At 36.9% G+C, this 21,579-nt stretch overlaps 1 protein-coding gene and 1 long non-coding RNA gene across 11 annotated transcripts in view; one reads left to right on the top strand and one right to left on the bottom strand.

Moving 5' to 3' along the window:
* Positions 1–13,593, top strand: part of HECW2 (HECT, C2 and WW domain containing E3 ubiquitin protein ligase 2) — a 353,828-nt gene extending 340,235 nt beyond the window's left edge. For 8 of the 9 annotated variants that reach the window (XM_027591370.2, XM_027591366.2, XM_027591367.2 and 5 more), the window contains one exon: positions 6,806–13,593. In XM_027591370.2, the coding sequence (XP_027447171.2) occupies positions 6,806–6,917 (112 nt within the window). In that variant the 3' untranslated portion in view covers positions 6,918–13,593. The remainder of the gene's footprint in view (positions 1–6,805) is intronic. The other variant, XR_003519441.2, reaches the window with a different exon arrangement.
* Positions 1–21,579, bottom strand: part of LOC113920939 — a 45,685-nt gene that overhangs the window by 11,863 nt on the left and 12,243 nt on the right. For both annotated transcript variants that reach the window (XR_003519442.2, XR_003519443.2), the window contains exon 3: positions 6,198–6,277. This is a non-coding gene — a long non-coding RNA (uncharacterized LOC113920939). The remainder of the gene's footprint in view (positions 1–6,197; positions 6,278–21,579) is intronic.

Raw genomic sequence — 21,579 nt, 5'->3', positions numbered from 1 at the left:
CTACTCCCATTTCCAAAGAAATCTTGACATTAAAAAGTGATCTGTTCCAAGAGTCCTTAGGAATTTCCCAGAATGCTTGTATTTGTTTTTATTAATTACATGATGAAGAGGTGGGAATAGGGGTAAGGAAACTGAAATCTGAAGGATTAGGCACCACTGCCAACTGAAAAAAGAGAGTATTGATAAAGCACTTTCTAAATCATAATGCAAATAAAAATTCAAATTCATTTTAGATAGATTAAAATACATTTTATTTCTAGGACTACATCTACTAGATAAAATGAGGCCCATGGGGCACCTGGGTGGCTCAGTTGGTTGGGCGACTGCCTTCGGCTTGGGTCATGATCCCGGAGTCCCGGGATCGAGTCCCGCATCAGTCTCCCTGCTCAGCGAGGAGCCTGCTTCTCCCTCTAATCCTCCCCCCTCTCATGTGCTCTCTCTCTCTCTCATTCTCGCTCTCTCAAATAAATAAATAAATCTTTAAAAAAAATGAGGTCCATGGTTTTCTCCTTCTTTCTCCCTCTCTCTCTAGCCCTTGTTTTCTCTCTTAATTTAAAATCCTGATTGTAATTTGTTATTTGTATTATATTTTGAGTCCTTATAAGCTACCAAAAATCAGTTCTGGGAAAATGGTGAATAAATTAATAAATAAGTAGAGAGAGAGAGAGAGAGAGAGAGAGATCCCTTAATCATTTAACTGATTGTGAAAATTTAGTTGTAATTGTGATACTTCTGGCTCACTGGATTTGGATAATTGATTTGTCTATGTATAGGAAAGAAGAGAGGGTAAGCATGTGGCCTCCTGGTTAACATTTGAAGAATACAGAAAGCACCAAGAGATTAAGTCAGACCAGATGTCTGGAGGGCTTTAAATTTTCTTTATATTGATGCCAGCATGATTTCCCAAAGATGGGCTCAGACCTGCCCTCCTTGAGTGGTTCTGGCTGTAGAGATTAAAATGAGGTAAATTCATTATAGCCTTAGTGTAGCTAGCTTTGAAAGATTTGAAAAATGTCCTTTTATTGAAACTGAATAACTGGATGTGCTTTTGCTGCCAATATCAACATAGTCCAAGGGCCCTCCTGTTATTTTCTGCTAGAGTTTTCTTAGGACATGGAATGGGGTGGGAGAGGGAGTGTGAAAAGCCTCAGAGGATTGTGTTTTTTTTTTGTTTTTTTTTTTTTCTCCTGTTCTTGGCTCATACTGAGGGTTGATGGTAAACATTGGGCAACTTATTTAACCACACTATTCCTCAATTTCCTTATTAGCAATGCTGTCTTGTTTATAAGGAGTTTTGAAATTTTTGCAAGCATGCAAAATGCTGGTGTAGGTAGCCAATGTAGATCTCTTATTTCTCATCCACTTGATGTCTCCAATAGTGGAGACCACCTGAATCTGACTCACTTGTAGTGATTCCTAAAATGCAGATCCTTAGGCCCACCCTCAGATTTTCTGAATTAGAATCTGAGGGGGTACAGCCAAAAATCTCCATTGTAAACAAGCTTCTAGAGTGATTCTGATGCACTCCGTGTTCCTCAGAGTTTCTCTGATTTCTGGTGAGCCGGAGATAGAACTGAATGGTTTGAGCTAAGCCTAAAAAATCCCCTGGTATCTCCCAGGGTTTTCTGGACTGACACTGACCTAATCCGGACCATTTTCCCCAGAGCTACGGCACACTGTGTTTGAGTCATTCACTTAAAAAATATTTGAAGCTTTATTTTGCTAATCCCTGTCCTTAAAATATCTAGCAGGATGTTAGGGCTAGCAGCTCAGTCAGGAGTGGGATGAAATTAACACTCAGACTTCCAAAAAGAACTGAAAGAGCAGAGCCAATGAGCATTAGTCTTCCTGCTTTCGGTTTAATGTTGGACTTCCCCTAGGTTGGGATCCTATTTTTGATTTGGCCACTGACTCAACTTTGACCTTGGGAGAACCACTTAATCTTTCTGCAGTTTTCACCTCTACAATATATTCTTTCTCCATCCTCATGAGACATTTTCTAGAGAAGCTGTTAAGTTTATTCAGAGGAAGAGTTAGGTTATCATAACCATATGTTATACTAGATATAATTAAACCAGATATAATTTAGGAAGCAGTGATTATCTTAGATTATGGATCAGTAATGGTGATTGTGTCTTGTGACTCAAGAGGATCAAAAAAGGTTGTCCAGTCCTTCCCTTTGTGTTGAGATCTGAGTCTTTAGAGAAAAGAGTACTCAGGCTTAAGGATTTACTGGGTAAGATCCTATAGAAACTGCAGAGAGACACGTAGAGTTCCTGTTTCTCAGCTCAGGAGCCTGGGAGAATGACAGGACAGCTGTTCGCGCCCAGCTGTGTCCCACTACCTGTCCTGGATGGGGTGATTCTACTGTATTACATTCATTACACTTACCTCCTTTTCTTGGACTAATTCTACTATCTGGAGACCTATAGTAATTTTCTATTGTTGCATAACAAGTGACCACAAACTTAATAGCTTAAAACACACAATTTTATCACTGTTTCTGTGGATCAGGAGTCCACCCATGGCTTAGCTGGGTCTTTTGCTCAGCATCTCACAAGACTGAAATCAGGATATCAGCTGGACTGCATTCTCAGCTGATATGGACTGGAGGCTCAAGTGGCGAAGGACCTTCTTCGCCAAGTTCTGCTTCCAAGCTCTTTTAGGATGTTGGCAGAATTGTAGCTATAGAATTCATGGCAGGTTACTTCAAATCCAGCAACAGGGAGAGTCTCTGACCTCCCCGATGCTTTTTTTAAAGGTCTTACCTAATTAGGTCAGGCCAACTCAGGATAATCACTCTTTTGTTTAACTTAAAATCAACTGATTAGCTTTAGTTACATCTGAAATATGCCTTCACCTTTGCCATACTCCATGGGTTATAAGTGAGTTACAGGTCCCACTCACACTCATGAGATGGGGCTTATACAAAGGCATGGGTCATGGTGGGTCATCCTAGAATTCTGCCTACCACAAAACCACAATGAATTAAAATTCTACAACTAAGTATGTGCAAGAACTTAATTGGGGACTTGAAACATGGAATGAAGTCTCATTCCCATGTATGTGACCATTTTGTTAATTCTTAATTAGCTAAAAATAGCCTTCACTTAAGGGAAAGTATTTGGTTGTCAAGAGGGAAGGAACAGGCTCAACAAGAGTGTGATAGATAAATTGTGTCCTGTCCTGTCCTAAGCAACTAAAACATTAATTAGGGATTATTGCTTATCTAGAGAATGGGTCATCCTGAATTATTTTTATTTCCCAGTCCACCCAGTATGACTCAATTCATGAAAATGAGTTCACTCATATTTATTCAAGATTAAAACTATGGGTTACTCTTTTAAGAAGAGTTGTCCCCAAAGTCGACCTATAACACTCTTTGATACACCAACACTACCAAGAAAAGCATAGACAACAAAACCTCCTACTAGGTGTAAGCAATAGTGATCACCTTTTCAACACATTTCTTACCAACACACTGAAGATAGAATGACAATGTATCAGATTAATATTGCTCTCCTACTAGGTGTACGCAATAGTGATCACCTTTTCAACACATTTCTTATCAACACACTGAAGATAGAATGACAATGTATCAGATTAATATTGCCCTGTAAATAAAATGCATAACTAAATTAAAAAGTGAACAAGCTGAAAGAGATTAGCAGGAGATAATGCAAGAGTTAATCTCTTACGAACCATGAAGGACTATGGACTCCGGGAAACAAACTGAGGGTTCTAGAGGGGAGGGGGGTGGGGGGATGGGTTAGCCTGGTGATGGGTATTAAAGAGGGCACGTTCTGCATGGAGCCCTGGGTGTTATATGCAAACAATGAATCATGGAACACTACAGCAAAAACTAATGATGTCATGTATGGTGATCGACATAACATAATAAAATAAAATTAAAAAAAAGTTAATCTCTTTATTTTGTAGTATTTATACAAATCAATAAGAAATCCTGAAGCTTTCAATGACAAATGGACTTCACACTCATAGGATGGCTATTATAAAAATAATAATAATAATGATACCAAGTACTGAGGAGGAAGTAGACAAATCGGAACCCTTGTACACTGCTGATAGGAATGTAGAATGATACAGCTACTATGGAAAATGGTATGGCAGCTCCTTAAAAGATTTGTAATAGAATTGCTATATGATCCAGCATTTCCACTTCTGGGTATATACGTAAAAGAATTGAAAACAGGGACTTGAATGGATATTTGTACACCAATATACATAAGATTTTTTTATAATAGCCAAAAGATGGAAACAACCCAAGTGTTGGGTTGGATGGATTCATCGATGGATGAATGGATTAACAAAATGCAGTATATACCAACAATGGAATATTGTTCAGCCTTAAAAAAAAAAGGAAATTCTGACCCATGTTATAACATGGACCTGGAAAACATTATGCTAGGTAAAATAAGCCAGTCACAAAGGACAAATATTGTATGATTCCACATACCTGAGGTACCTAGTATGGTCAAATTCACAGAAAATAGAATTGTGGTTGCCAGGATGGGAGAGGATGGGAGTTAGTGTTCAATGGGTACAGAGTTTCAGTCTGGAAAGATTTAAAAGTTTCGGAGATGGGTGGTAGTGATGGTTGCAAAACACTGTCAGTGTATTTAACTGCTACAGAACTGTGCATATAAAAATGGCTAAATGTCTATCAATTTTATGTGATGTGTATTTTATCACAATTTTTTTAAAAAACTTGAAAAGATAAACAGGCCAAGGAGATGAACATGCAGGTCACAAAATAGGAAATGTTACAAGCAAGCTGACTTGGAGAAAGATGCTCAGCTATGTTGGTAACCAAAGAAATGAAACATTTTAAATTTCATTTAAAGGAGTATCATCTTTTAGTCTAATGCGGTAATGAGTATTATGTGTCTAGCACACAAAGTCTGGAATATAATTATATTCAAAACATATTTTACTTCTCTCCTTGTTTCCCTAGAACAGAGATAAAGTCTTCATTTAATAATTCTATATTTCATTTAAAATCTCTATACAAAAGATAGATTTTAAATCATTCCTGGGACTCTTAGTATGCTAGTTCAATTTTTAAAAAAGTTAACTTCTTCCTTGAGGCTTCCAAGTTGAGGTTCCAGTGTAAGGAAGATATAACAAGAATTATATTAACAAGAATTATATGAAATGCAATCTGAAATAATTTATTATATTAAAAATGTGTTTGGCTGCAAAGAGTAATTAGATGACTTCCCCCCAATATATCCTAGCATTTGTAATAACAAGAGTCACAAGCTCTGAGCCAGTACTATCTGTGTCCTAAAACTGATATTCTTATAATTGAGCCCCTTTGCATTCCTGATCTGATAAGGCATGTGGCCACACACCTGCTTTATTATCTCTTTGTTATCTCATCATTTCCATGAGTCATGATTATCTTTTGGCAATTTAATGAAGGCATCTAGAGCAAATCTTTTTAATGGTAATGAAATGTAGCTAACAATACATCTCTTATTACTTCGTCAAAGAGTGTGAACCAGGCATTATACTAAGCATGCTTTAAAAAAAAATGCTTCTGTTATTTGATTTAACCCTTGTGTCCTTCTGAGACAAATGATATGATTCTCATTTTATAGGTGAGAAAACAGAGTCTCAGAGAGTTTTAATAACTCCAAATCATGCAGCTTGCTGGTAGAGCTCGAATTCAAACCCAGGTCTGTCCAACTCCAAACTTCTGATCTTTCCACTGCACTATACTGCATGTAGGAATATTATTATATTTACTTCCTAAGTGTTAGAGTGATTTATAAGAATGAAAATTTAAACAATGTGACTTTGTAAAAATAGCCCATCAATAATCATAGCCCCTAAAATTCTATATTAATCCGGGAGCATTTTTTTTCAGTCAAAGTTGTTTAGCTTTCACAAATAAGCTGTTGTACATTCAGAATAAAGTGCTTCCTATTCCATGTCAAAAGTGCAGATTTGTTTCCTGATAAGATGTACTATTTTGGAAACTGTCTATTTCTTATTGTGCTTCAGGTGCAAATAACAGGAAAACATATTTTTTTCCTATCTTGGCAAAGGGGAGGCATTTCTAAAAAAGAATGCTTAATGTAATGATTTAAATGGACATTATTTTGTACTGTGAGTTAGGAGAAAGCACAATTATAGCACAGGACTGAAAGAAGTAACAATGGTCTACTGACCTGGCCAGGAGAATCCAGCCAGGGAATTTCCCTGAGACGCTAAACCATGAGGCGGGTCCTCAGACGCTCAGTGCTCTTCCCTGCCCAACAAAATGAAAAAATGTGAAACTGTAGATTTTATGAGACACCCAGACAAATGCAAACTCTGAAAATGAATCACTTTGCAAGAATTGATATTCATATCTATGTAAGTGTTGAATCACTAAGTGGTACACCTGAAACTAATGTTATACTGTGTGTGAACTAACTGGAATTCAAATAAAAACTTAAAAAAAAATCTAACATCAAAAGAGATACAAAAAAACCAAACTTGTCTTTGCAATTCTTCGACAACTGAACAACTTGTCTTTGCAATTCTTCAACTAAACAAATAGTAATATTAATATGTATGTAATGTGGATTTTAAATGGTTGTGAAAACATAAAGTATTTTTTTAAATATCCTATTTCTCTTTAGCAATTCAAATATTTTCAAAGATTCTCCCCAAAAAAGTGTGAAAATTGGCCACAAGCCAATCTGAATACGAAAGACGAGCGTGAGCACACACACACAACAATCTCCTTTCACTCAAAGCATTCTAATCTATGTACTGCTGCTTCTGTTTGCAGAGCTCACACTTGTTTTAACCGTCTGGATCTCCCCCCGTACCCATCCTTCTCCATGCTTTATGAAAAACTCTTGACAGCAGTGGAAGAGACCAGCACTTTTGGACTTGAGTGACCTGGAAAAGTGATATCGGGCTCCATATGGACAGGCAATTTCAGAAGCTGCCCTCTCGAAGAATGGCTGAACATTGGAAGTTTGAAGAGTACACTTCCATTAGAGTAAAGCTGAATGCTCTGATTTTCCAGGAACACAAGCTCTGTCACATCTGGGGACCGGATAGTGGTGATGATTCCTCTTGGAAGGATTGGGGTGAGCTTGATGCCCAGGGAACAACCCAATAGTCTTTCAATCAACAGTTGTTGACTGCCAAACTTTTTTCCATTTGTGTTATGTTCCAAGACAAAGATGAACCTATACACGATCAGTTCCACAGTCACTTTTAGGGACTCAGGAAAATCTTGAAACTTACCACTGAATGTGGATCAAGCCAAACTGGCAGCACTTGGCCCAATCTCCAAATTAGCGCAGGTTAAATAATATAAGAAAAACCAATATGTCTCCTGAAAGTACATTCATTGAAGCCCTAAGTTATAGCAGAATGTTCATTTTCTTGCTTATGAGTGCCTGCATGGTGTGCACCATAGGTTTCAGCTTTCATGGGACACAAGTGAAAATGAAACCCAGTCAACATGAGGTAATTTTAAAGATTTGCAATAAGGTGGTCTGTGACAATGTATATGCAAAGTGGTATGTGTGTAACTATGGCTGAAGACAAACTGTTATACAATGAATAACTAATGACAGATTTTATGCTTTATAATGCATGAAAACAATTTAAAAATAACTAGCAATTAATCACAGCATATCAGGAAAAAATACACAGTTCTGTTTTGTCATAGGTTCATTACATTTACGTTCTTTAAGCTGTATATAAGAACCTACCTGTCCTACTGTATGTGTCACCTGTTCCATTTCCATGTTCCGTGCTTACTCGGGCATCATGCTAGTACGTATCCTTTTAAGCACTCTCAAGGGAACAAAAGGGCCTTTTATTTTTATAAAGGTACAAAAAAAAATTCCCCGAAATATTTTGCACTGAATGTACCAAAGTTGAAGGGACATTACAATACGACTAACAGCAACTCCATCACTTGACAAGTATAATAGAAAATAGCTTCTAAATCAGACTTCCTTCACAGTGCCATGTCTACCACTACAAGGACTGTGCATCTAAGTAATAATTTTTTAAGACTCACTATATGTGATAGTATGATATGCATTTATTTAAAATGCATTAGACTTCTTCCATCCATCAAATACTTTACAGGATGGCATTTAATACAGATATTTCGTATTTCCCCCACTGCTTTTTATTTGTACAGCATCATTAAACACTAAGCTCATTTAGGGAACCATCAGCAACACCCAAGAGATCAGCTCTCTTTAGTAATAAGAATTCCATTTTCCCTCATCGGTGAAGACATCACAAATTGAAACTCTCAGTACTATATTTCTAAGCCTGCATTTTCACTAATGCATAATTTTCTTATCAATATTAAGAAACAATTTTTCTATGGTATCTCAGAAACTGCATGATATCACCAATGTTATTTCTGCATAGTTTTATCAGAGGATGTTCTTCATTTTTATTGCTTTTGGGGTTACTCCAGATCATTGTTTATTTCTTGACTTATGGCCATAACTAATCGGGGTGAGTTCTTCAATAGAGTGAAGTTAAATCATGGATAATAAAAGCACTGGATTAACATTTGGTTTGCCAGCCTGTGGTTTTACAGGCATTGCCCAAACACCTCTTTGAGAATTATAAGTAGCCATGGAATTCCTATTATGGGATGTTGGCAATCTTGTATTTTATAGGGTCACATGCATGGTTTTCACAGGTGGTTTATAAGAACTAATTGCTCTCCTGTTGGTTAAGCTATGTTTACTGTTGAGACCCTCAAGAGAAATACCACTCATGTTGCATTCCTGAACTAAAGGCAGGTACTATAGCATGGGGAAACATTCCCCGGAAAAGGTTACCGAAATCTGGAGATGAGAAAGAAAGATTTATCTGTGTACTATAATTGGACCAGAGAAAAAAGTTTTCATTGGAAATGTTAGTTTGTACTTATTGATCATGAATATAAGTATATATTTAATTTTGCAAACTATTTTTACTTGTTTGTATTTTTTTCATTATAAGGAAAAATAGTATAACATACTTAAAAAAATACATCTTTGATCGTATATAAGATGGTTCAGAGCTGGCATTCTCTAAGCAGCTGGTATAAAAGGTTACACATTTCTTTCAAAAATAGACCATGTTAGCTTTCATTTTGGTTTGTGACACTTTGTTATCACATTCCACATTATTAGGTAAAAGAGGTTTGAAATAAAATGCATCTCTTTAATTAATCCTAACAAATGTATTTCTTGTTAAGGCATCTAACTTCTTCCCAAATAATAGTATAATCATCCACTGTTGCTATTGTTCTCAGAATTGGGAATTACCAAAGATGTACTTAACATATCAGAACACCATGATAAGTGATCTGTTATTCTTAATTAGTAAAATAAAAAAGTCCAATAATAACTATAAAAACATTAAATAACATTTCCACAGAATAAATGAGACTTTAACATCCTCTACAAATAGAAATATCCGTAAATATTTTCTTCTGGACTCTGAGCCTAGATGACCTGGCTGTGTGGTCTCGTTTTCTTTAAGAAATTCATGAGTGATGCTTATAATATACTGTCTTCTATAAAAGACAGTCATGATGCATCGTGTATGTATGCAGAACGTCTCCTAGATGAAGCCAGAGGCAAACTATCAGCCTTCACTCTGTGCCAACCACTGTGTTTGATGGTGAGCCACAAGATTCAAAATATGCCCTTGAGAAACTCACAGTCTAGAGGAGTAGACACTAAGGTTTAAAAAAACTATTTTTAATAAAATTTGGTATGTTTTACAATTAAGGAATGAGGAGAGAATGGCTTATTCCATTTGGGAAATCCATTGAAGTCTTCATACATGGGAGATACTGTGGCTAAAAATAAAAATCACATAAATGCTCTTTCTCTTGGTAACTAATGGCATGTGATAATGTGTCAACACCGGTCAGATGGGGAGGCCCAGGGCACATTCACACACGAGGGCTTAAAGTGTGCAGATGGGGAGCCGAACTATGAAGGAGCAGCTCAAGGATCCTCAAATTATCAGAGAAATGCCAAAATTAGTACTTTCCCTGTTTCCTTTCATCTGCACTGCAATGTACTTTCTGTTTTCAGTGGGAAAAATCCCAGTCCTTAAGCCGAAGCCACTTCTGGGGTCAGGATGTTTATTTTGTGCACGAAAATGAATGGATCTTGGCTAAAGAAGTGTGGTCACAATTTTTTAGCATATGTTGTGTTTATAATTTAGTAGACAGATTCTGTAATCAATGAAGGAAAATCTGTTTCACCTGCATTAACAATCAGAAGTACTGAAACTGCATTCAAAATGATTAACAGTAACAGAATGTGTGTGTGCGGCGCTTTAGAGTTTCAAAGTGCTTTCCCGTGCGTCATCTTATGTCTTTCGCTGCTCACATGCTTCTGTGGGGTAGAAGGTATCAATCCCAGCTGGGTTGAGGCTGATTTTCATGGACAGCTTATAAGACCCATTTCAGCACTTTATGGTTACAATTCTAGGTTTCATTTCAAGAAATGTGGAGACTAATGTTTCTACAAACGTATTCCACTATCAGTGAATTTTGCAAGATGCTGCATTTGCCCAAATTCTCATTTCTTCAAACACTCTTAAAATGTGTACCTTCTGAAAATCCCGTGGAAGAAATTAGTATATTCATGGAAAAACTCCTCATAGACTTAATACTTGCATTTTTACTACTTATGAGAAATTTAAAACAATGCAAAATTTGATGGCATTAGGTGGATTTCTATAGTATAGTAGTTTAGTTTTCTCAGATATTACTTGGAAAAGTGGGAAGAAACCCCGCTTTAATCAGAAACCTTGTTTTATTTTTTAATAAAAATAAAAGGATGGCTCTAGAAGCTCTGGTAGCTAGATCCCAGTGATGTGGATGAAGGAATCCCTGCAGGTTCTCTTTTCCTCTCTGTCCTCTTCACAGTCACTCAATTTTTGTCTGTCTTTCTGCACAAATTGTATTTATGACTTGCCCACTTCTAACAGGCAAACATCTTACAACAAAGAGCCTGGAAGTCTTCCCAACTTAACTGTATTGGAGAAATTCCCAAGGCAGGTGAATGATGATATACCATCATTAAAAGACATCTGTAACCCTGCACAGTAAAAACATGCAAAAGAAGAATGTGACCCACTCTCCAAACTGGGCCTGAGTCTCAGGCCCTATTCTCTCTTATCTGCTTTAGTTGTTGAGTGAAAGCTCGCTAGATCTTAGACACCTTACTTCCATAAAAGTTGACTTTAAATTAATGAGCATGTCACTTTTATCAGATTCTAATTGTGCAAAACCTGTTACCTTTCTAGTTTGATTGTGTTTTCCAGATAGATTTGTTTATCTAACATGGAAGCAAAGGAAGGCCAGAGACATTAAAGCTTCCTAAATTGTGGCTTATGGCCAACGGCTGTCCACTAGAAGGGTGATACAAACAAAAAGCAGAAAAGCAAAAAGCAGAAAGAGAAGCCCAGCAGTTGTGTCCCCCACCCCTGCCTGAAAGTAATGCTAATTGTTGACCAACTGTCAAGACTCAGGAGTGGTAGCTCCATTCCAAGGAGCAGGCACAAAGGAGATAATGGATGTATGTACTACCCTTAATCACAGCAATCTGGGCCAGAAGGAATGCAGGGATGGTTAAGACAGCACCCTAGCAAAGAGAAAGTTAAAACGAGAATTGGAAAGATCAGGGCACCTGGGTGGCTCAGTCGTTAAGCATCTGCCTTCCGCTCAGGTCCCAGGGTCCTGGGATCGAGCCCCGCATCGGCCTCCCTGCTCCACGGGAAGCCTGCTTCTCCCTCTCCCACTCCCCCTGCTTGTATTCCCTCTCTCGCTGTGCCTCTCTCTGTCAAATAAATAAGTAAAATCTTTAAAAAAAAGAGAGAGAGGGTTGGAAAGATCATCTTAGGGCTTCAGTTTGGTTTCTGACTTTGGGGGAAAAAAGAAACAAAGAAGAGTGTCATGCTGCCTAGTGAGGCTACTGCTTGATAATCTCCCTGGTGGGAAATACCCTCGTCATGTAACTTCGGTTGATTGATAACATCTTCTGTATTGCACAACAGAATTTAAAAGTATTAAAGCTAACCATAGATGAATCAGGAAAATTTGACAATTTAGCATTACATTACGTCATGGATTTTATTTAACTTCAGAATTACTGTTGCTATTATTGAACTTTCTATATAAGTAAAAAACCAAAACAAAACAGTGTAGCTTGACATATTTATGATACTTAATTTGTTTCTCCGTGGACATTCTTTGACATTGGAATAGCTTTTGGGACATTTTCATGGTTTCTTTAGTGGTTATTTAAATGTTCCCTATTAATCCAGAAAGCAAAAACTTAAGAATTAGGTTGCTGAATTGCAAATGGAGAACCTAATCAGTGTTTCCAATTTTTCAGAAAGCTAATCAAGACTGAAAACACATTTGCTTAGATTTAATCCTCTAGGCAGTTTATTTGGCTTTCACAATGGCACAGTTCAGCAGCATTGGCAGGCCCTAGTTGTAGGGTTTCTGGGAAAAACAGGGAATTAAATTTACATACGTGATGTTTACGTCCAGTGACCTTGGGCAGGTGATATCTTTCTATCTAATTTTCTTTTAGGATATTACAACCCTGAGGAGTGTTGTTAGGTATGTTGTGTGATTCAAACTGAATCAGCTATTACTGATGCAGGTAAGGAACCATCAGTAAACTTCTGGTTATTACACCTTCTGTAAAAAAGGATGGTTATGTTTAAGAAATACCTTGGAAGGATTAACCAGGAAACACACAGAACTGAATGTTCTTTTAGGACCCTATGCTCTAAAAGCTGTTATTACAACCTATTTTTCTTTATATGATATCGTAAGTAAAATTTGAAGCTGTTCATATATTGGAAAGTGCATAAGATTACATGTTTTTATAACAGGGATGCAGGCATTCCAAAATAAATAAAAATACATGCATCTCTCTTGCCTCTTACTGAAAGTATTAATCTAATTTTATAATAATGCTTACTTTTTAATATTAAGGCTCTGTAAAAAAAACCCATATTTATTTCTCAGATTTCAGTAGAGCACAGGTGATGTATTTTTTTAAGCCTTTCCTTTTCTTTTCACCAACTCCACCCATGTGTCTACTATACCATGTATTCACAGTCAAGAGCTATGTTTCTATTTTTGTTGAGTTGATTTATGCTTCATATTCATTCAGTGTGACTTTCAATAGAGAATAATAATGGGAGGTATTTAGTATTGGCATTAAGACCATACAGCTCTCATTTCACCTTATATTTAAATTTCATCTGTTTTTTTTCCAAAGCAAATAATGCAGATTGTTGACATCCTAGGAATGATTTGTGGGTGGTATTAAATGGAGCCTGGGATTCTGAAATGTAGACTAGATGTTGGTTTTCTGGAAAGTTTGTATTCTTATCCTCACCTGAACCCCTGACTTTTGTGTTGTATTTTTTTATGATTCCAAAATGCTTTGAGGGAAAGATATTTTAATGTGTACAATTTGTTTTATTTTCCTACTGATCTCTATTTTTGTTTAAAACCATGTTGCATCATGAAATCACTTAATCCAAAATAAATCTTCTTTAAAAAAATAGATTATTACTTCTCTGTGATACATTTGGGAAAGAAAAAACTCAAGAGGAAAGAGAACAAAGTAGGAATAAAGGTCTCATGGGATTAGCATGCAGCTTTGTGGATGCAGGAAGTTCTCTTTTCATGATATTTACAATTAGGAATCCATTTTGTTTATCCCTAAAAGAATATTTTAGTATTTGATAGCCCATCAAATAATGTTAAAGAAGTGAATTAACAGAAGTCATAATGGGCTGAGACTATTTGTTAAGCCATCTTGGTTGAATACTTGTTGCATAAACACATATGCATACCACCACTACCACTACCACCCACATCAGTATCATCCAGGGGCCACATATTCACAAGCCTATAGGGACCAACTAGGTATTGCATGAATGAACCGGGCTGAATGTAAGCAACAGAGAGTGGTGGGATTTACCCAAAGGGAGCATTCTTTTATTTTACTCCAGCTCTAGTCACATAAAATTCAGGTCCAGTGTTGAAATATCTTCTGATTTATCAAGAGAAACCTAGAAATCTAAATTTTTATGTGATATGTCTGGATTTTTTGAATACTCAGTGGATCAAGGCAAATATGTCTATTAGTTGAATTTGCCTTCCAAACCAGTTTGGAACCATTGATTTAATCAATATCATTATCTTTTATACTTGATTGATAGTGTAAATGAATTGACCAAATACATAAAATATTACTAAGATGAGTAGTTAACAGGAAGAGATAGGGGAAGGAGAAAGGCAGCTATATATGAGGGCAGACAATCACTAAATGATGTACTTGAAAATGATCTGTGCTTACCAGTGTCTTTCTGAAAACCACCTTGTGTTAATTCATATGAGTTAAGAGTATTCTTGTCAAGATTTCATGGAACAGATGTGCCATTAGACTCTTCATTCTGTATTTTAGACTAGTTACTCCATGAGAGCAGTTAAAGGAAAGACTCATCCTTTAAAATGACTACTTTGACATCATTATTGAAAAGGAAGAGCAAGAGATTGCATTCATGGCACTGACTTCCTGGTTTTTGTGTCATTTTATTCCATCTATAAGGTTTGACCTCAGTGTACTTCTATTATGATAAATTTATCTGCCTTCATTATATTCTTATAATAAAACCTGAAACTCATTTAGTTAGTGAATGTTTTAAATATGCATAATTTCCACTATCCTACTAATTGCTCCTGTGAAGTCTTTCTTGGTATTTTTTATTTCATCCTTTAACTAGAAAGCATTTAACCTCTTTATCAAGGAGGGGGAAAGGTTTTTTTTTCTACATACTTTATTGATCAAAAATGTTTACCTATTAATGGCTTTTTTTCCTTCTAAATACACACTTCTTTCTATAGGTACTAGGTTGACTAGTATAACATTTGTCAACCAGAGTAAATATTGAAATATAATTGAAATGAGAACATTTGAAAAAGATAAAATGATCACATTGATAGAAATCAGCTTCACGGGCGCCTGGGTGGCTCAGTTGGTTAAGCGACTGCCTTCGGCTCAGGTCATGATCCTGGAGTCCCGGGATCGAGTCCCGCATCGGGCTCCCTGCTCGGTGGGGAGTCTGCTTCTCCCTCTGACCCTCCCCCCTCTCATGTGCTCTCTCTCTCTCATTCTCGCTCTCTCAAATAAATAAATAAAATCTTTAAAAAAAAAAAAAGAAATCAGCTTCACATATTTCATTGTCTTCATTATTATAGGTTCTCTCAAAAGATTTTTAGTTGCTGATTGTTCATTTAGAAAGGAAAAGCAAGCAGTTTTCCAAAGCATAAACCACTGGAACAATATATATTTCTCTGACAATTTATAATAATCTTATAAAATACTACCTCTTCCTACACAAAATAATGGAGTAGTATAATAATTCATGTCTTGTTGATATTCAGCTGGCATTGGAAAACGGATCCCAAATCCAAATTCTTGAATTTTGTCATGACATTGCCAACACATCCCTCTCCCTGCTTCTACCCCCAAGTTAAATCCTAAATTCAAGGCCAAATAAAGACCTGTTTCTTATTACTATGAGGCTTTTCCTCCAATGTCAAATGAAGTCCTCTTTTAATTGGATTAAAACATATGAAGGGCATCTTTTTGCAGTAAGTAGAGTCAGTTCTAAAGAGACTAAAAGAGGTCAAGAGGCTTCCTACACCTGTTTCTTCCTACACCCACACTCATAGCTTGACTCTTTGTATCTTACTTAGAGGGAAAGGCAAGTTCCAAGAAGAGAAACCCAGCCAATAAAGAGAAGTAAGAGAATATGTTGATATATGAATCTGGATATATAATATATGACTCTGGAGCTGGTCCAGATTGCCCACTCTAGGACTTCTCAGGGCAAAGGAGTCCCTTAATGAAAATAGTACTACTGATGAGTGCAGAAAAATGGGAAAGCCCAAAAATGAGACTGTCAAACCTGACTGAGGCTGGGCAGCTCCCCTTATCCCCAAAAGAAAACAAGTTCCTGAACCTGACCAATCTAGATCAGCATTTCTTTTTTGAAGTTGGAATGAGGGAGAATGGAGAGGAGATATACATTTCCCCTGGGGGCAGTTCTAGTCTGGAATGATTGGCTTCCCAGACCAAAACAACACAACAAACCATCTTTAACTGTTGACTAAAGAACTACTCACCAATTATTGATAATTTACTATTACTCCAGTTTCGGTTAAGAAACCATTTCAAAAAAATTTAAATGTAGTGCCCAATGACCATGATAGAAGATCCTCCAAATATGGAAATGTAGCTGGAAGCCAGCCCTACCAAACAAAATTACTTGTCTGCTTCATTCATTTCTAAGTAAAACTTTCATATATCATCAAACTTGGCTTTAATTTGAAAGTAGGAGTTTTCCCTTATTAGCTTTAATAACAACTGGTTCCTTGCTCCCCTAAATATTGAAGGAATTTGATGATCCAGTAAGATACCACTTTAATTTTGCCTATTCCCTGAACCGACATTGTGTACCCTGGGGTGTGCATGCATTGGTTTGAAAAGCAATGTCTATATCATCAGAGTCTCTTCCTCATACAATACTACTGATGATTTGGAGCTAAAATGTTTAGGTTTGTTTTCTCTTGTCTGCAATTAACCTGTCTGTTATATCACTCATGACAATGTTTAAGGAGGAATGAAGATAACAGGCTGTCTGAATCTTGGAACCAAGGAGGAATGCCAAGAGTTTTGTGGCTGGCATACATGTACAGAGTTTTTCTAACCAGCCACGAAGTTTGGGTGTGGTGATGGTTGGTACACACAGACTACTAACGTTTCCTAGCTGATTTTGACCTGTCCTAAGCTAAGGCCCTTAGTTAAGATATAAAACATATTTTAAAAATTAGCCCTACACCTTGGAGAAATGACTGATTCTAGGAAATAGCCAAGATAAGCATCATGTAGTGCTTGAAAGTAGGGAAGTACTTTTTAAAAAAAAAAAGTCCCAAAGATGGGAGTATGTTAAAAGGATACAGGAGCCAACTGAAACGGCTCCAGTGGCCAAAGCTAGAACAATTTGAGCAACAAAATAAATAAAGTACTATTGAATTACAACACAAAATGTAAAATAAGTATAAGTCCATATTGATAAATAAATGAATAATTAATAAATAAAGAAGAGACAAATCTTTCATGCACAAGAATTCCAAATAATTTATGTAAAGACTCTACCCTTAAATGTGGGAATGTTCATCAGAACTTCCCTCCAAAGAGTACATCACAGAATGCAGGTGGGGGAGAAGAGTAACTTTATATTGAAGAAACCTGACAAACACTACCTCAGCCAGGTGATCAAGGTCAGTATCATCAGTCATAAGTCATGTGGCTAGTATGTCCCCTTGACATGATATGATAAAAATGGCACCTTACCTCTGTGGTCTTCTTCCCCAAACCCACCACCTCAGTTTAACCATGAGAAAAACATAAGACAAATTCCAATATAGGAGCCTCTCACAAAAATACCTGACCTCTACTTCTCAAAACAATCAAGGTCAAGGTCATCAAAACCAAGAAAAGTCTGAGAAACAGAGAAACACCCATGATCAAGAGAAGCTTGGTGAGACATAGTGACTAAATGTAATGTGGTAACCTGGATAGAATTGCGGAATGGAAAAAGGACATTAGGTAAATACTAAGGAAATCTGAATAAAGTATGGACTTTAGTTAATAATAGTGTATCACTATAATACAAGCTTACCTAACATTCATTAATAAATAGGATTTGATGAGAACCTGAGGGCTATTCTTGGATAAAAGGATGAAAGCACCCATGTTTTAGAGAATGGTGTGAAGCAGTAACTTTCCCACTGGAGTGTCATGTGGCAATAAAATTCAGTTCCATACACAACCCTTCTGACAATATTTGGTTGGTGGGAGCAGGGGAATGGCTTAGTGTTGTGAACTTTATGTAGAGGCCACTTTTAGGCAACAGGTTTGAGCAATGGAAACTTGAGTAAGGCAGAAGGGCCCACAGTGACTACCAAACAGGCACATTAAGCGACCCACATTGAAATAGCCATAGCCCCTAACTGGACAACAGGCTACTTGCAACAAGGCACAGTTCCTAAGATTACCAAAAAGGGAGAATTCCATACATTCCCATACTTCCTCACTCTACCCTATAACTATAGCCCCTCATCACCACCACATGGCAGACAATCTCTCTTTTGCTGTCCGGCCTGCTACTCCCTTGCAGTGTATTTGATAAACTTCTATCTCTTTGTTCTGCCTTGGGTGAATTTTTTCACTGCCTGTGCCACTGGCCGCCATCCAATTGGAATGCATGGGATTAAAAGGAACATTTACTGATAACATTTGCTGATAACAACTAGCAAATTATCGTTACCATTATTATATAAAATGGAATAAAATTTAGCACACACACGAAGAGAAGGACAATCTCAGGATAAAGAACTCTCTTTTAAATGAATTCATTTATATTAATAATCAGGTTGTATTCTGTTATTTACAACCCAACAGGCCTAACTGCTGCATTCTATATAGTATGAAGCACTATTGCTGGCAATAGAAAGGGCTCAAAAAATGACAATTATGGGTGCCATTTTCTGATATCTGACCTCCTACATGGGTGGGCACTTCCTTACCTAAAAGAGTCCTGCTCTGGTTGAAAAGGTGGACTGGTTTTGCTGAGGCTTATTCACTGCTCTGCTGCTCTGACCAAAGGGTTAGAAGTTCTTCCCTTTGTTGTGACCCATTTCTCTCTCAGTGGGTCCATTTGTCTCAATCACATTCATGAGCCAGTTGTTAGAGTCTGTTCTAACCTTTGAGGAGGCCCTGCTTCTTCACCCACTGTGTGTCCAGATATGAGAGCCACATGTTCGTGTGATACTAGAGACCTGGGAATAGTATCATGTCAGCTTCATCCAAGAAACAGAAACAAACTTTTGGTCTTTCCTTTTCTGAGGGCTCATGCCCCACGTGTTAAGGCACCAAGGTATAGTTTATAAAAACATGGCCTTCCTCCACCAGAGTGGCTAAAATTAAAAGGACCAATAATAATAACAGTTGGCAAGGATGTGGAGCAATGGGAATTCTCTGCATTGTGGGTAAGAGTGTAAATTGATGAAATCAGAGAGGGAGACAAACCAGAAGAGACTCTTAATCATAGGAAACAAACTAAGGGTTGCTGGAGAGGAGGGGTGTAGGGGGATGGAGTAACTGGGTGATGGGCATTAAGGAAGGCACATGATATAATGAGCACTGGGTGTTATATACTACTGATAATCACTGAACGCTACCTCTGAAAATTTTGAATACATTATATGTTAATTAATTGAATTTAAATTTAAAAAAAGGGTGTAAATTGATGCAACCACTTTGAAAGAGTGGCAAAATTGACCAAAACTAAAAATATGAATAGCTATGACCAGCAATTTCACTTCTGAGTGTATGCCCAACAGAAATGAGTGCCTATGTCCACCAAAACACATATCCAAGAATATACATAGCATTTTTCCAATAACACTGGAAATAATGCAAATGTCCATCAACATTAGAATAAATAAACAAATTGTGATTATGTTAATTCATTGGAATATAACTCATGAAAGATGAAAGATGAAAAAGATGAAAGATGAAAAAGAATCAATTACTACTGTAAGCAACAACATGGATGAATCTTGCAGACAAAAGAAGCCCAATACCAAAGAAGGCATATCATAGGATTCCATATATATATTCCATATATATATATATGGCTTGAAAATGGGCAGCAGGAGCCTGTCATGACAGAAGTAAAAATAATGGTAGACTTGGGAATATTGACTGAAAGGAAGTGCAGAGGAACCTCTGGTGGGCTAAAAATGTCCTATTTTTTAATCTGGATGGTGGTTACAAGGATACATATATATTTAGATTTTATCAAGCTATATACTTAAAATATGAGCAATTCTTATATGTAAGTTATAAGCTAATATAAAAACAAAAAAAATTAAAATCTAATTTGATTTAAACAAAACGTGGTCTTTGAAATATAACAAATCTATCTCCATATCCTGGCTCTGCCACTTATTTGTTGAATGACCTTTAGCAATTTCACCAGTATGAGTCTCACTTTTTTCATTTGTAGGATAGGGATAATGCCTTTCTCATGCAGTGCTTTTTATGTTAAATGAGATAATGTGAATCTAACACACTGCTTTGCATTTGGTAAGTTCTCAGTATATTTACTCTCCTTTCCCCTTCTGTTCTGGTAGAATGGCCTCACCGTTCCTATGTATTGTCTTTAGGAAACCACCAAATCCCAGGCCTATTTTAGGGAAAGGTGATTGACCTACCCTAACCCAAAAAGTAACCCAGCCTCTCCTAGAACAGATTACCATATCACCTATTTCCTCAGATCCCTTTGGAAACTCTTCTGGGAATGATTCACTCATCTGTCCATTCATCCATCCATCCATCCAATCAATACTTACTGAGTTGCTACTTTGTGCTAGGCACCACCATAGGTGCTGGGGAAATACTGGTGAAAAAGCAGACACAGTTCCTGTCCTTGGGAATTTACAATCTCGTGAGGAAGACGGGCAATAAACAAATAAATCCATCATTATTAATTATGATAAAAAGCACTATAAAGATCAGGGCAGCAATGGACAGGGAAAGCTTCTCAGAGGATATAACATCTAAAGTGAGAACTGAAGGTAGAAAAACAGGCAGTCATTGGAAGATCAGAGGGAAAACTCCTGCACTATCCTATCATTGAAGTCTTGTAACATCCAAAATAATTACATAGTAAACATAAAAGACATACTCAACGCCAACGAGAATCTTCTCACATGTGAACGCCTGCTGTAACATCTATTCTGCTTCTCAGAAGAGTGTTTTTGCATACTTCCTGTTTCTTAAAAGTTAGACTACCAGATAAGTAGCTTTCCACTATAGTAATACAAACTCATTTGTGTAATGAGTTATGGAGATAGGACATTTGGGAAATAAGAAATGAGAACAGGTAACCTACTGCTTAGGGTGTAGTGCAGTATACTGTAAAGGCCATGGGATTTGTTGTCTGAGTTCAAACTCTGTCTCCACTTCTAACTGTATGACCCCAAGCAGGTCACTTAACTTCTCTGAATCTGAGTTTCCTCATCTGAGAAATAATAATAAAGACTATTTCAAGGTTATGTTCAAGAATTAAATAAAATGCATATACATAGCATCTTGCATGAAAAATTATGATCATGCTTTAGTTAAAACATTCATGTCATGTCACTAATCCTTTGTGCTTATGTAATCTCACAATAGAAATGTCAGCTTTTTAAAAAACAGGTACACTCCTTTCTCTTAAATATCTTCTGTGAACCTCAGCTATTGATTTGGAATTCTTGGTTCTGTGTTAAATCTTATTACTTTGGGTGGTAAATCATTCTTGATTTTCCTAATTCCCCCTACCCCAAACTGCCCAGGCAATCCAGGGCAGCAGTGGGGAGTGAGCATGGCTCAACCAGTTGGGCACACAGGAACACTA

Source organism: Zalophus californianus, chromosome 3, assembly GCF_009762305.2.
Source record: "Zalophus californianus isolate mZalCal1 chromosome 3, mZalCal1.pri.v2, whole genome shotgun sequence".
Lineage (NCBI taxonomy): Eukaryota > Metazoa > Chordata > Mammalia > Carnivora > Otariidae > Zalophus > Zalophus californianus.
This window is presented reverse-complemented; position numbering and strand designations above follow the sequence as displayed.